Source organism: Anser cygnoides, chromosome 2 (genome assembly GCF_040182565.1).
Source record: "Anser cygnoides isolate HZ-2024a breed goose chromosome 2, Taihu_goose_T2T_genome, whole genome shotgun sequence".
NCBI lineage: Eukaryota > Metazoa > Chordata > Aves > Anseriformes > Anatidae > Anser > Anser cygnoides.
In genome coordinates this window covers 55,979,702-55,994,921 of record NC_089874.1, presented here as the reverse complement: position 1 = coordinate 55,994,921, position 15,220 = coordinate 55,979,702, and the positions used below count along the sequence as shown (strand labels likewise).

The following is a 15,220-nucleotide window of genomic DNA, read 5'->3' as shown; positions in this document are numbered from 1 at the left end:
ACCAAAACCTTACAATTTCAGACCAGTACAATTCTCATCTAAAAGCTGATGTTTTGAAACCACTTACTTCAATATAAAATACTGACAGTTATTAGTTGCAAACACCATGAAATTCAGACTGCAGCAAAATAATCTTCAGTTAGTTTTCACTACCCATTTTTCTTAAAAGAGCTTGTTCACTGCAGATTTGGCATTTATTCTCTCATTATTTTTTCAGGTAATAGAAACAAAAACCAAAATCTGTGTGGCAGACATAAGTCCATCAACATACATAAGTCCATCAACAAACATCCATTTTGCAGCAGATCCTCAATATGCCTTAAACAGTTATGTGAAGACAATAAATCACTAGATTAATCATGTGATTGAAATAGGCCACATGCAGCATCTAAATAACAATAAATGTAGCACATTGATAAGTTGTCTAGCCCATTTTCCTGTGACTATTTTATCCCAGATTTCTATTTATCTTTTAGTATTATTATTGTTATTCAGCAGTACTGGTGAAACTCCTAAAAAATGCTAAATATGTGATTTAGGGAGTGTCTGCCGCAAAGTATGCTGGGAAGTTGTTAGGGCTATAAGAACTGAAGCAGCAAGTTAACTTAGATCACCTGAGAAGCAGAGGAGTAGTGGAGGGCGTCAGATGGGATCTGATAGCACTGGTAGGGTTATTGTCTTTTGCTAAAGGTTTGTTCTCCCACTGTGGACTCTGACATTGTTAAATGGTTTATATTTCTCTTTTGATTTTTAAATCCCTCCCCCTTTAATAATGGTGCTATTAATTCAACTAGGTGAAAAAATGTTGCTTGTATATAGATATATTTGAAGTAACGAGAAGTGTGAAAAAAATCACAGCATTTTGTTGTTCTCAGAAGCTTTGTTTGGAAACACTCCTGTAAACTTCTTTTAAAAGTAGAAAACAAAAAGCAGCTTTTAATTGTAAACTATTATTTAATGAATATGGGGAAAGCATCAAAATGTGTAGCTGAATAGCGTTTGGGGGAATTGCAAACTCCTTATACTGATTCCCAAGTTTATTCAAAGAAGCTTACTATGAGTAAGCTTCTATAATAAACACTAAGGGAAGTCAGTGTGGCTGGATATGGAAGGAAAAAAACAGTAACTGTAGGCTGCTTATGGTATATCACACAAACTAGCACTGCTAAGGTGTGAGTGGAGAAGCGGTTATCTAAATAAAATTGATACAGATAGTCTCTTCCCCAGCCCTTTTCAAAGGGGAGGGGAGGGGAAAAACAAACCAAAAAATCCAAGCCACATATATCTTGAAGAGGTTTAATTCTTTTTCCCTCTGGCCATGTGGTCTTCTAGAAACATGAAGTGGGGGTGACGTTCTACCAAATTAATGGACCTTACACAGGTGCAAAATATTTCCTATTAGTAGAGAACAGCTGCATATGACATCAGCAAAATTCCTCTGTGTGCTGCTTCACCCTACACCCCTGTGATATCTTTGATAACTTTTTTTGAGGGGGGGGGGGGGAAGTTGTTTTTCCCCTTGATTATCTTTATGCAATCAACTTGTATGAAGCTTATGAATTTCCTCATACAACCACATTGTTCAACAGTTATTAGAAATGCTTACACTTATCTAATATATAGAGAGATCTCTAATATGTCCACTTCAAGATATATTTATCTTGGGCTTCTCTACATGTAAGACAAGTTCCTTTTTGGTCTTGGTGCAGGGGTAGAAGTGGGAAATCTTACCAATAAGAGTAACTTTGTCATTATTATAAACTCAGTTGTACAAAACAGTTGTTTTAGGATCAGAGTTCAGGGCTAGAAGTAATACAGATAGTAAGTGAAAGGGAATAAGATGTTTGTGAGCCCCCTTTTAAGGAAGATAAGAGACAAAACGGTAGTTGGAGTAAAAGATTCTTCCTTGAATCCAGAATGTCTCCATGCTTCTCCAGTGTGCTCTCATTTTTGCTACCATATTTTAATCCTTTTAGCATGCAGTAATTACAAGGGTCTTACTCAGCATTAGCAACTGCGAACCAAAAGCATATTATCTGCTTTTGCTGAAGGAGAAACTACTGTCTTAATGAAGTTGGAGTTAATGAGATAAGCTAGAACTTAATCCACATGGAGCTTCATATGTGGAGGGCTTGGACAGGAGTAAATGTTGTAAGTGACAAGATGCTTTATTTCTTAAGCCCTTTAAGAACACTAATGTGTACAACAGATATATTCCATGTAGAGATAGAATGCAAACAAGGAAACTGGAGCACCTTGGATTTTTTTTTTGCAACTGAACACCTTACATGGCATCTAACTATATGAACAGTGACACTTTTTTTTTTTCCTCAAGACGGCAAACTTGACTTCCAGATGTCAGAGGAAGAAGATTCTTTCCTAAATGTCAAAAGATCTCTGAAAAAGCGACTGGTGAAACACAGCACTCCAGTGGACTCAATGCTCTCCAGAACAATGCCGTCTCTTACAGATCTGACTTATCAGTCAATCAAGGATCAAGATGGCAGTAAGAGAGTTAACGTATCCCCAGTGCAAAAATCAGCTCTAAGCAGATCATTAGCTCAAGTGTCGCTAGCAAGTATTGAAGCATACATCCCTCATAAGTCTCCAAAAAGGCTTTCAACAGTGTTTGACTTGCAAGATTCAAACAAGGAGATAAACAAAAGTTCTCGGGTTGTATTTTCTAGAAGAAGACTTTCCACTGTGTTGGCCTCTAATGAGTCAAATGAAGAACCAAGTGAAAAGGCTATCTCAAGTGTGGAAACTCAAGCTCCAACAAATGCATCTGAGAAGGTTGCAGTAACTCCCAGGAGTGGACCTTCATGGCTGGTTACTGGAATACCAGGGATAAAAGATGTCCAAATAGTAAAAAAGAAAAAGAAGAAAATTGATAAATCTATTGTGGTAACTATATTGTCCATGTGCTATGAAATAGTACACAGTTTTCTACTAATGCTGAGTATATACAAACTTTTCTAGGAGTATGGAAATATTTTGGTAACAGAGCATCTTCACAACTTTACCAGTAGGAATGAATATGTATGAATTGGGTCGAAATCTGAGATATCATCCCTAATTAGATGGGATGCAGTTTTCCAATCTGGTATTTATTTTATCCTCTGAGCTTGCATGACAACTTGTGAACACTAGTAGCATATATATATATATATTCTTTAGGAGAAGCTTAAGCATGGGAACAAATTAATGGTTAAACTTGAAAAATTCTCAAATATATTAATATTGGCAACTTACCTAAAAATGGAGAAAGAAGCAATCTACAGATAAACCTGCCCACTCTGAGAGTAGAAGTTTTTTAGCTTAAAATGAAATCTACAGCCAAAAAAAACAGTTGGATTGATTTATGATGCATTTGTGTTTTCTTTTTAAAGAAAGTGAAGTCTAAATGAATCAGATTGACTAAATAGTTCTATTTTTCTATAACAGAGAAAGAAACAAAGAGAATGGGTGCTTCGTCAACTCAAAAACATTGAGGAAGCAGCTGAGCATGAGCTGACAATTGAAGAAATGTGACCAAATATCTTTGGAATTAATGCTGTTGCATGGTACTTGTGTGAATAACTGGTTCCAATAAATCACATGCCTGGATAATCTGTAGTGCTTCCTGGACTATCTATTCCCTTCTGAAGGCTTTTTATTATTATCATTATTTTTTGGTTGATTTGTCTTTGAGTTTTGTGATTCTTCTTGCCTCTTAGGTATAGCAGGTGTCAAGTAAAACTCAAATACAGCCTCTGCATAAGAGACAATGTTAGTGTGCAGTAGGTGAAGGTTTGGAATAAACAAGGGGGAGAAAGATTTTATGTAAGAATTATTTTTCATCCTGCCATTGAGCACTATTTTTTGTATAACATTCAAATCTCTTAGGGTTGCTGATGTTACCAAAGTGGCAAAGTCCTAGTGGGCCACACGAGTGTAACCCTGGTTAGCCAGAGGAGAATCTCCTCATTTAAAGTGTAATCAAAACTGATGCAATCAGGAGTGTTTCTTTGCTGCTAGCTGGGGAGATGAGGAAATAGTGAGAGGCACCAAGGAGGGAGGCCAGCCTCTGGAGATTACTAATTAACGATGGATTGTGTTGAAGGTTTGGCTCTAAATGAGTTTGTTCCAGCCCTGTATTTGCAAATGTGCTACACAGTCATATCAGAGATACTTACTGCTCCACTGGCTGCTTTAAGGGGCTGCTGATTTTCTATTCCTCTCTGGAGCTGTTGGAGGGGGATGGGAGAGGGTGTTTCCTTGGAGGCTTTGTTGTCAAAATGGAAGTTCAGTTTAAACAGTTGTTTGTGAAGCACCTGTCAAGAAGTAGTGCAAAAAGCGTAATGCTCAAGTTAGTTCCCACTGCTGTATGTTACTTAATATTTAGGCAGAGTTTAAAACCTGTAAGTGATCAATGGGGTGTCAGCAACAGTGACCCAAAACAGATTACCTCCCTTCTAGTACGTGTGTTTTCCTGACTGTTCTGGTTTTGAAACCAGCAAACGGGATTTCCCACGGGATTCCCCTAATTGCTCCAAAAATGTGAGGTCGTCTTCAAAAGAAGCTCCAAATTCTGGACAGAGACAGGGGAAGCCTTTGCTTTTCCTTCTTACACACCAAAACTTGTAATGTCTCTTGCTCAAGACTGCATAGAAGCGGAAGTGTGATCTGCCAACATTACAAGACACGCTCATCCATAGCAGCTGTGTTATGCTCAAAAATGCAGGAGTGGAGCTGTGGCTTTACAGCCTCTCTTGGTATTTAAGAGGAAGTAGGATGTTTTTAGTAATGATTTCTGAAATGGAGCTCTCCAGAGTTACTCAGGACAGCAGTGTCCTGAGACCCAACTGTCTGTGGTAGCCAGGCAGTGAGGTGATATTGCCCCTCAGGTTCAAGATATACTCACTTGGTTTGATGTTTAGTGTTCTGGTGTTTGTTTGTTTGTGTTACCCAAGCTGCTTGTCTGGCCTCCGCAGGTTCCTCTGGTAACTGAGCTCCTGGCTGGTGTAGATCCCAAGCTGTTCTTGAGTTAAAATAGAGTTGCAGATGTTCTGTTATTCCCCTTGGGCTTGTAGGCATTTCATCTGCATCTATGATTTGTGCCAGGGTCTGAACTAAGATCAGGCAAGTGCAAGGCTAGTGTAAAAACCCTCTTCTACCCCTGGTCACATTATCCAATCACTTTAGTCTTGGTTCTGCCTCTTGTTTATTTGTACCTTCCCATAATAGCTACGTGCACTTGTTCCTTTGTCAGGCTTCTCATCCTGGTCTCAGAAGGTCTTGATCTTGCTTCTGCTTTTTTTTCCTCCAAGTCATCCTTCAGATTGACCTTTGGCTCTTGGCTGAATCATAGAACCATAGAATATCCCGAGTTGGAAGGGACCCATAAGGATCATCCAGTCCAACTCCTGGTACCACACAGGTCTACCCAAAATTTTAGACCCTGTGAATAAGTGCACAGTCCAAACACTTCTTAAATTCAGATAGGCTTGGTGAAGTAAATACTTCACTGGGAAGCCTCTTCCAGTGTGCAGTGACCCTCTTGGTGAAGAACCTCTTCCTATGTCTAGCCTAAGCCTCCTCTGCCTCAGCTTGACACTATTCCTGCCAGTCCTATCACTGGTGATTAAGGAGAATAGGCTGGTTCCTGCCCCTCCACTCCCCCTCTCAAGGAAGTTGTAGACTGTGATGAGGTCTCCCCTCAGCCTCCTGTTTTCCAGACTGAACAGGCCAAATGACCTCAGCCGCTCCTCATATGTCTTCCCCTGTAGGCCCTTCACCATCTTTGTAGCCCTTCTCTGGACACTCTCCACCAGTTTTACACCCTTTTTGTACTGTGGTGCCCAGAACTGCACACAGTACTTGAGGTGAGGCTGCACCAGCACAGATTAGAATGGGACAATCTCTTCCCTTGACCAACTAGTGATGCCGTGCTTGATGCACCCCAGGATATGGTTGGCCCTTCTGGCTGCCAGTGCACACTGCTGGCTCATATTCAACTTGCTGTCAACCGCAGCCCCCAGATCCCTCTCTGCAGGGCTGCTCTCCAGCATCCAATGAAGATATGAACCCATTCATATCTTCAAATGTCTCCATTTAATGTCTTCTCCAGTCTGTCCTCTAGTGGCTTCTTCCTTATGAGCACAGTCTTTTGTCTTCTATGCCTGATTTTCACTGCTGGATTCCTTGCCCCTCTTCAAAATCCACTCTCATAGCTGTTGTCAGTCTTCTGCCAAAGCTCAGGCTCAGCTGTTATGCCCTGAAGTGCCTTTTTAGGTTGACAAATCCACAATGCTAGACTAAGTGGAAGTCATTAAAGGCTTCTTGGACCAAGACTCAGTCCTTAGCAGGCCAGGCATGCAATTGCTGGGAAGGTCTTGCTCAGGCCATAGTCCAGGCTAGATTAAATACAAGAGGAATCCAGAGACTACGGCTGCTAAAAAGTATTTGGGTTTATGCCAAGCACAACGTGAAACATTCTAAGATTCAGGACACTGTAAATGCTAGGAAAGTTTTCTAGGGAACAAGGCTGCCCCCTGCTAAGTTTATGGAACTAATTGGTGCTGATAAAATCCCAGAGACTTTCATCAGTGGAGGGAAAATAGTTGTCCAGAGTGGTAACATGGGATTGACTTTGGTTCTTTACAAATCCTGAAGCTGTATCAAATAGATGCACAAAAATGAGGGCTTTCAAGTTTTTGGAAACTACTATTTTCTCTCTGTGGAATGTTTAACAAGAAACACAAATGGCTGTATAGCATTTATATCACAGTAATTCAGGTCCTCATGAATTTGGAAAAAATCACAATGTTGCTCTAATAGCTTTTCATGGGGAAATGTACAGAATTAGTTGACATTTCAGGGGCTGCTGAAACATGTCTGATACTTTATCTACACCAACAGTATTATTGTTAATTATAGTTTACAATACTAAGGGATTTCAACCAGAACTATATAATATGAAATTATACATTATCCCTATAGTGATTGGTGTTCCCAAAGAAAGACTTGTCTCAAATTTTTAAAATCCAAAATGTTAGGGAATATGAAACTATATATAGCTACTCTTATTATACTGCACATATAAGTACATCCTTTGGGGGAAAATGAATTAAAAAAAAAAAACACTTGTTTACAGGATTTGCACTTTCATTTGTTTCTCCAGCACACTGCTAATTAGTTTAATCATACAGTTAGTTTTCTGTTGTAGTATACACATATACTTTGAAAAGAATACGAATTGAGAGAGGCACTACTACTGTGCCATTTCAATGTTATGTTCATCCTCTAGCAGCAACAATTAGCAACCAAACAATTACTGTTTGGTTGGTGACTCTCATCACGTGCAAAGTTCCTTTATGCATATTTATGTTGCAATATCAGCCCAGTGTACAAAAAGCTTTAGCAGGAGCTGTAGAATTCAACACCTCCACAAAATAGGCCTTTTTATTAGCAACACCAAGTATGGATTGTGGGTGGTGAGACTGGAAAAGATTTGGGGCTATAGACATGAGAATGATGAGAAGATAACCCTCAAGACATCATGTTTCAAAAACATGTTGTAACAAACAAACAAAAAAACATACCACACAACTTCTGCATGGATGAAAGTAAATCAGAGTTGAAATGGTTTCTTAAGCTTTGCGCTTATCCTGGCTTTCAGTATAACACTGAACATGTTTGCGTGTTCAGAACAGCCTCCCCCGAGGGTACTCCTTTAGGCCAGTATTTTTCCTTTAGGAGCTAAGCTGTGACCTTGATCTAGGGAATTGTTTTTACTACGCTTATTTCTGAACGGATATTACACAATCTACCTGCTGATGGTGACTAAGCGTGATGTTGGATGGAGAAGAACAAAAACACTACCGAGAACAGAGGGAAGGGACAGAAATGTTTTCAGCCTGGATCTATGAGCTCAACCTTGTTCCCACCGAAGCAACGGTAACATTTCTGTTGACAGAGCTGGGAGTGCTCTGCCCAGCTGGAGTGATGTTGTAGCAGGGCAGGTTGAAGAAAAATGTAAATACTAGAGAACTGGTAACCAAGTTAATTCTTCACTGATCATAGCAGAACAATTTTAGGATAAATAGGAAAAGTGGGAAACAATTTTATTTTATTATTATTTTCGTCAATGCACAACGTGCTACAGTAAAAAATAACTGAGTAATAAATAATACAGCAGCATCACTGACTTGTATTCCAGTGTGTTTTGTTCTATAAGACATACAAGCACAAAATTTTCCTAGTCTTCCTCTGTCAATGCAAGCTCAACATTTTTGACTACAAAAGACATAAACAAACATACTGAAGTTTCAGCTGAGCTTAGCAGAACCTTAGAACAGCTCGAACAGTTGAAGGTACTTGGTAACATTTTCAAATGTAATCAACAACTATAGGTAGGTAGGCACAGATCCTAGGACCCCACCTAAGATGTAAGCTTCTCCCCAGATTTGGTGCTGAGGTGTTGTATTGCTATGTGCATAATGTGTTGGGTTTTTTTGTTTGTTTACTTGTTTTGTTTTGTTTTGATAATGCAGCCAGTCCCAACAGACTTGCAAACCCCATAGTACTTGACAACAGCCCCTGGTTGTCAGTCTCCTGGCACTGCTTATATATGCGATCTCACAGAACTTTAGCTACACAAATAGGTATATCTGCCTTTAGTTTCAGCAAACTGCAGGGTAAAACTCTAGGAAATGACAGAATGCATTTCAAATCCCCTTATCCTTTGACACCGGATTTTGAAACCAAGTGTCCTAGGTTGCAAGGCGGTCATCACCATCTTAGACTTAATTTGTAGTCAGGGCTTTTAAGTGTCACCTGTCAAAGCTATTCTACTTTGCGTAAGTATTTATTAGAAAAGAAGGTTGAACTTCCATCATAGGTTAATGACTTATTGTCTTTGCTTTTGTTTTTGCTTTGTTGTAATTCATTTTTCTTGAAAAATGGAAAGAGGAATGGAGAAAAACAACCTCCATTGCAGGAAGGAAGGGAGGAAAAATGGAAGTAAGTAAGTAAGGAAGGAAAAATGGAAGTAAGGAAGGAAGGATTTTCTGCTTCTTACCATTGCTGCCATTTTATCACTTCTGTTGTCCTCCATCTCATCTTTTTTTTTTTCTTTCCTAGCTCTACATGTCCTCTTCTGGCTGCCTTTTGCTTTCAGCTCCTCATCTCATTGCAAGTTTGTCTACTGAAGTGACCATCTTCTACTGGCAGATATTGTAAGCTGATAAACCTTACATCTTACAACTTCTCCTAAAGAGGACATGCCAGCAATGAAAGGGAAAAAAATATCTCTTACCTCTCAGATAGAAAAACAGAGAGGTTTTTGTTTTTTTTTTTTCCTAGAAACAGAATATTCCAGCTTTCTAATATGGAAAGAAGATGTGGATTCAGATAGAGGGAAAAAAAGTATGGGCAGCACTGCTGATAAATTTACTGGGAGAGGAACTGGATCAAAAAAAATGCCTAGGTAAAACAGCTTTCAAAGTATACTTCTCTGACAAGAGAGCACCATACAGTATACAACTGAATCAAGCTGGTGCTGGGTGATGGTGTTCATACAAAATAGACTGGTGTTTTTGCAGTTGCTGGTCTTCTCTAAGAAAAACAAACAGAAACAAACAACTCACACACAAATCCACTGCACACACTATATAAGCTTTTTAATCACATTGTAATTGTAATCATGCCAGAGGAAAGAAAGAAAGGGTGAAACTGGGATGGTGGAGAAAGGAGAAAGAAGTGCTGTTTGGCAACCTGAATAGCCCTGAGTAGCTGAAAAAAAAGATCACTAAGCGAGTAGGACTGGAAATAATACTACAAAGGTTATGATGCAAGCATACAAATCAATAGTGTATCCTGACCTTGACTAGTACATCCAGTAGCAGGTGGGGTGTTTTTTTTTTTTTCTTTTTTTTTTGTCCACAACTGGGTGATGAAAAAAAGTGTATTAGAACACAGAGAAAAATCCTTACATGAGACTGGCAAAATGATAAGGTTGTCATGACTATGTTTGCAGAAGAGTTGAATGGGTTGTTCTGTATTATTTTAAAAGGTGTGCTTTTTTGCATATCCTTAAGGAGTCTGTGGAATGTATTTTCACTAGGTACCTTTGACACTGAGAAAGCTATTAAATCGGGATAAAAAGTAATGTTATATATAAAAAAGTAGTAAATTACATTAATAAGGAAGTTGTGTTGGGGGGATTGTTGGGTTTTGGGAACAAACGTCATAGTCTCTCAGTCACTAATCATAACAACAACAGCAAAACCAAAATTCAAAATAAAACCTTAAATTTAATATTACATAGTTAGACATTTCTACAACAGCTCAATTAGATTTCATGAAACAAATCTTTTGAGACATCAAATAATTCTTCTCTGTGACTATCTTAATTTTTATGACTGAAACATCATTAATGAGCTGTGGGTCACTAGAAATTTTATGCTTTTCTACATGGTTTTGCTACAGAAGGCAAAATTTATTGAATATTTATTAAATGTGGTCAAGTTTCTGTTTGTAAAGAGAGGCACTGCTTTCATCTGTAACAAAGTGCCTTGGAAATCTAATCTTGGCTTTTTACTTTGTTTCATTATACATTAATTTTATTGATTTTTTTTTTAATCCAGTAACTCTGTGTGATCTGTGTTTGATGGCAGAGATTATTTGTACACTAGGTCAGACAAATATTCGTGTAATATTCAGTCTTATCTCCAGTGTGATTTTGATATAATCACAGGTTGGATTAACTGCTTCAGGTCTCTATTTGCAAAATGTGCACCTCTTCAAGGAGCCTATGCAGTTTTAAGTGTTCAGCTGACAAGCCAAGTTAGCAGCTTCAGTTTTCTCTGAAGTGCTTGCTGAAGTGTATTTGCCCAAAAGTATGTGCCACATAGCGTGACCTTCCTGAACAAGAATGTTGTGTCCCACAGTTATTTCGTCTTCATCCCGTTCTACCTCTTCCCCCAGAAAGCAAATCTTGGTCCCCTCAGTGAAAGGTTCAGGGGTCCCAAGCAAAGGCCACAATCTTTGGCATCTTTTTTTCCTATGGACAGTATGAACTTGCCTAAATTTCACTGTGGGTCCCCTAGAAACAGCTAGAAACTGTAAATACACATAGATTTAGGTTGCACTGAGCATCAAAATATTTCACTGTTGCTAACTATCAGATACTAATTCAATGGTAGTTATGTTTGAATAGCTAAGGCAACCCTGAATTCCAGTAGAAGGCTTCCTGGTTTCACTTCTGTGCAAGCCTTGACATCTCTAGAATTGACTGAAACCCTGAAGTCCTGTCCCTCATGCCCTGGGGAAACAATTAGAAGCTCTGAAACTTGAAAAGTACTCTTGGTACTCCTAGCGACTCTACTGATGATAATAATAACTAAGTGGTATTGCTGAAATCAGAAATACCCCAGGACATAAAGCAGGGACAGATTTTTTCACAAAAGCAGCTGGGTGAACTGTTTTATTTCTGCAAAAACCAGTGCAGGGGTGAACAGCCTAAATGTAGAAGACAACTGTAAATAATTCAGGGAAATATAATCTCCTGTTTTAACAGCTTGTCATTTTGGTGTATGGAGCAGCTCTCTTACCCTCTTGCTGAGACTTTCAGGCTGCAGTCTTCAGCTTAGCCCCTCTTCCTGTAGTAGGCATAGTTCAGGCATGTTTGTACCCAAGTTTTGGTTTTCCACTTCACAGGATACCCAAGAAAATGGACCTCTTGGCTTACTGTGGTCTGGGTCTTGTGACTTAGTCCTACTTTTATTAACATTACAGAAAAGATAAAAAGAGGAAAGAACAGTACCTTTAGTTTCTAGCACTAACAGGCAAAGATTGTCATGGAGGAGAAAAGCCTCCTGCACATCAGAAGATCAGGAATTTGAACCTATCCTAAACCTTAGTGGCACCCATGGCACTGAATTTTTGGGTTACCAGTAGACTTCTTTAGAAACACAGCCTCTTTAGTGTGAAAAGGAACATCCAACACTGCATCTGATGATGTATAAACCAGTATAAATGAATTATTATTGGCTGTTTTTCCACAGCCACTTTTCTCCATAGCTGTGTAACTGGCTATAGTAAGTGATGCCCCCAGCATGATTAAACTGCTTTTTATCCTTTCTTGCCAGCAGAGATCACTATTTTTGAAAATAATTATCTGATTGCTCTGTGGACACACAACTTTGTAAACAAGACATTTTATTCAATGCACAAATGCTTCAGGCACCACCACTGAAATGAATGACTCCTCCTCTTCTCCCCCCTTTTAACTAGATTACCCATGGTTTGACACAGGGAGGCTTCCTTAGCTAGACTTACCATGAGACATACCTCACTTTTCTCACTGGAGCTTCTGCACCAAAATCACCTAATTATTTCTAAAATATTTTTATAACAACAACAACAAAAAAAAAACTAATTGCTGGGAGAAAATGCCAAAAGTCAGTCTGCAAAAGTTAGAAAATATCAGTGCAAAACAAATGTGGAACATGTCCTTATCTGCATCCAGAATCTAAAAGTTGTGTTTATCCAATCAGAATAAAAAAATAATACCAAAAGACATGTCATTGTTGCAAAGTGAAAATTATGAAAAAAAGCAATCAATAAACACTCAAATTATTCATCAGTAACCTCAGTATTGTGAATTACTTGGATAAAAAAAAAATAAAATCCTAATAATCCAAAGAGCTGTCACAAAGTATCTTTGACAGGGGACAAATGAGAGAGAGTAGGTTTTTCATGTCTCTATAGCTGTTTCTCTTCATATGCTAGATGCCATATATGTATACGTGTACTTGTATGTACGTACATCACATAGTAATTTTAGATATTAAACTTACAATTCAGGATCAGTTTCTTACCAAAGGTAAAATTATAAGGATATTCCATTGTTTGTTTGGGGTATTTTAAACATTCCAGTGAAGCAGTCCCATTAGGAAATTATTTGGCAAGCCAGTTGAATTTTTGGTGATTAGAGGATAAAGATCACTTGTACATAAACATATAAAACTTTAAGTTTTATGAGTCATTTCATGCAGCTTTAAAGAAAAAAAAAACATGAAATATGAGGTCATTGGTTAAGAATTGTTGAGAAATCAATGGGAACAGTCTTGTAGTAAAGTAACCCTTGCTTAGGATTCATGTAGTGTCTCTTGATTAGTGGTTCAAATTAGAGGATGCCAGTTGGAACATCTAAAAATTACCACCAAAAGTCTTCAGTAAACATAGTTTTACATTATGGATGTTTTTAACCTCCTGACTCTTATCTGTTTGTGTTCTTTAAGGCAATGTTAGGGTCAGAGATGAAGATTGGTAGGTGAGTTGTAGTATTACATCAGACAGAGTCTATATAAACATATACACTACTTTCACTTCACTGATGTCTTACAACCTATACGAATACACTGCTTTGTTGATTGATACTGTCCTACGTTATTATAACCTGTCCTGAAGTATGTTCTTTACATTTCTGTAAATGAAAGATGAAGGGATAGATTTTAAGTGTCTATCTTCTGTGCGGGTCAGCAATTGCTTACCAATTTTGCTTTAGGAAAATGAGGTTTCCTCACTTTGATTGTACAAAGGACAGCAAATTAAAACAAACAAACTAAACAAACAAACAAACAAAACAAAACAAAAAAACAAGGTTAACCCATCATTTAGAGTTGAACTGCAATCATAAAGGAAACAAAATAAACACACCTTCAAAATATTTTGTAATTGGAGTGGGTGCATGGGGGGTTGTTTATCATTACAGGGTAAGTTGGAGAAAATCTGTCTTCTAGAAGGCTGCCAATTGTTAGGAATTTCCTGGGTAGTTCAGATACTGCCAGCTGCCCCCCAGCAATGACAAGTATGCCAAAGACCTGGAAACAGGATTATGGTTTGGAAGAACCTCCATTCAAACCAATGGAAGTTTTGTGACATAGGCCTGCATATCAGACAAAGACAACAGTCTTGCACTAAGCTCCTCTTTGTCCAGTCAATTAAAAATGATGGTGATGAGTTAAAAAACTTTTTACAGATTTGTCTCAAATGTATCATTAAAAGAAATTTCTTCTCAGTTCATGTTCCCTTTCTTAAAGCAAAGGAAGAAAAACTGCAGTCAGGACCATAGCAGTCACTCTAGAGTACAGTCATTTCATAGGCAAGAAGCTTATGATAGCAGTCAATAGAATTATGATACTCAATTCTGTTGCTACAAAGCATTCTAGCAGAGACTCTATCTAGAGATAGGTAAGTGAATGAATACATCCATGCACGTATACAAATGTATATGAGATCTTTGGGTCTTTGTCATTTTACAACTGGGTCTACTAGGTTATTTATATTTTTTTTTTCTTCATGTTTCTTCACAAAACAGATTTTGTTTTGCATTGCTTTCTTTTACAGAAGAGAAGGAGGGAGGGAAGAAGGTATACTTTTATATATTCTTCACTTCACATTGAGTGATAGGTGGAGCATCATTTCCCATGGCAGATGTACATGAAGAAAATATAGATGAAAGGGGAAAATAAGCATTACAGCTTGAAAAGTCTAATTGCTGTGGTTTTGTGCAGAAATTGTTATACCACAGTTTTTCAGCCAGAATCTTCTCCCAGTCATAGACATATGAATTCTACAGAATTATTTTTTAAAAAGTTTTGTTCAATATCCTTAAAAATGAAAGTGAGTTTGAAGGGCTGCTATCTTTTGCATATTCAGCTGAATATCCTGAGCTTTTGAAGATTATTTTTTTCTTTTTTTACATTCCATTAAAAGGCTGAAAATTGGAAAAATAAAACTGTTAAATGAAGTAGTAAGGTGAAAAATCTCTTCAAGTTGTAAAAATCTGTAACTAATAAGAATACTTCAAGAACTGACTTAAGGATACAAGGAGTTAAAAAGGCAACAAAAACTACATTATAAATAAAAAACTTTGGTGTCAGTACCACAGAAACAGAAGTGAAAAATAAAATATGAAAGAATGTTCTACAGTTCTGCTTCACTTTCTTTCACACGAATGACACATTTGCAACAGAGAACTAAGAACTAAATGCAAAAACAAAACAAAAACAAATAAACAAAAGTCATGTTACTTTAGATTACTTGACAGTGGAATTTGCTATTTCAAGCTCAGTACATACTGCAAATACCAGGATAAAATTATCTGCTCAGGACAGTGAAGTTTGAATGCTTTTGCTTTTATTATAGTGACAACCACTGCATGCAAAGGAGA

The 15,220-nt window shown here is 37.8% G+C and overlaps 1 protein-coding gene across 1 annotated transcript; it reads left to right on the top strand.

Moving 5' to 3' along the window:
• The first annotated feature begins 574 nt into the window (after positions 1 to 574).
• Positions 575 to 3,658, top strand: CCDC201 (coiled-coil domain containing 201). The gene is made up of 3 exons (XM_013197494.3): positions 575 to 665; positions 2,336 to 2,904; positions 3,445 to 3,658. The coding sequence occupies exons 1-3, from the start codon at positions 647 to 649 to the stop codon at positions 3,529 to 3,531; spliced, it is 675 nt and encodes a 224-aa protein (XP_013052948.2). The 5' UTR covers positions 575 to 646; the 3' UTR covers positions 3,532 to 3,658.
• The last annotated feature ends 11,562 nt before the right edge of the window (positions 3,659 to 15,220 follow it).

Coding starts and splice junctions, on each gene's coding strand:
- CCDC201 (XM_013197494.3), top strand. Junction 2,905..3,444: donor AAATTGATAAATCTATTGTG/GTAACTATATTG, acceptor TTTCTATAACAG/AGAAAGAAACAAAGAGAATG.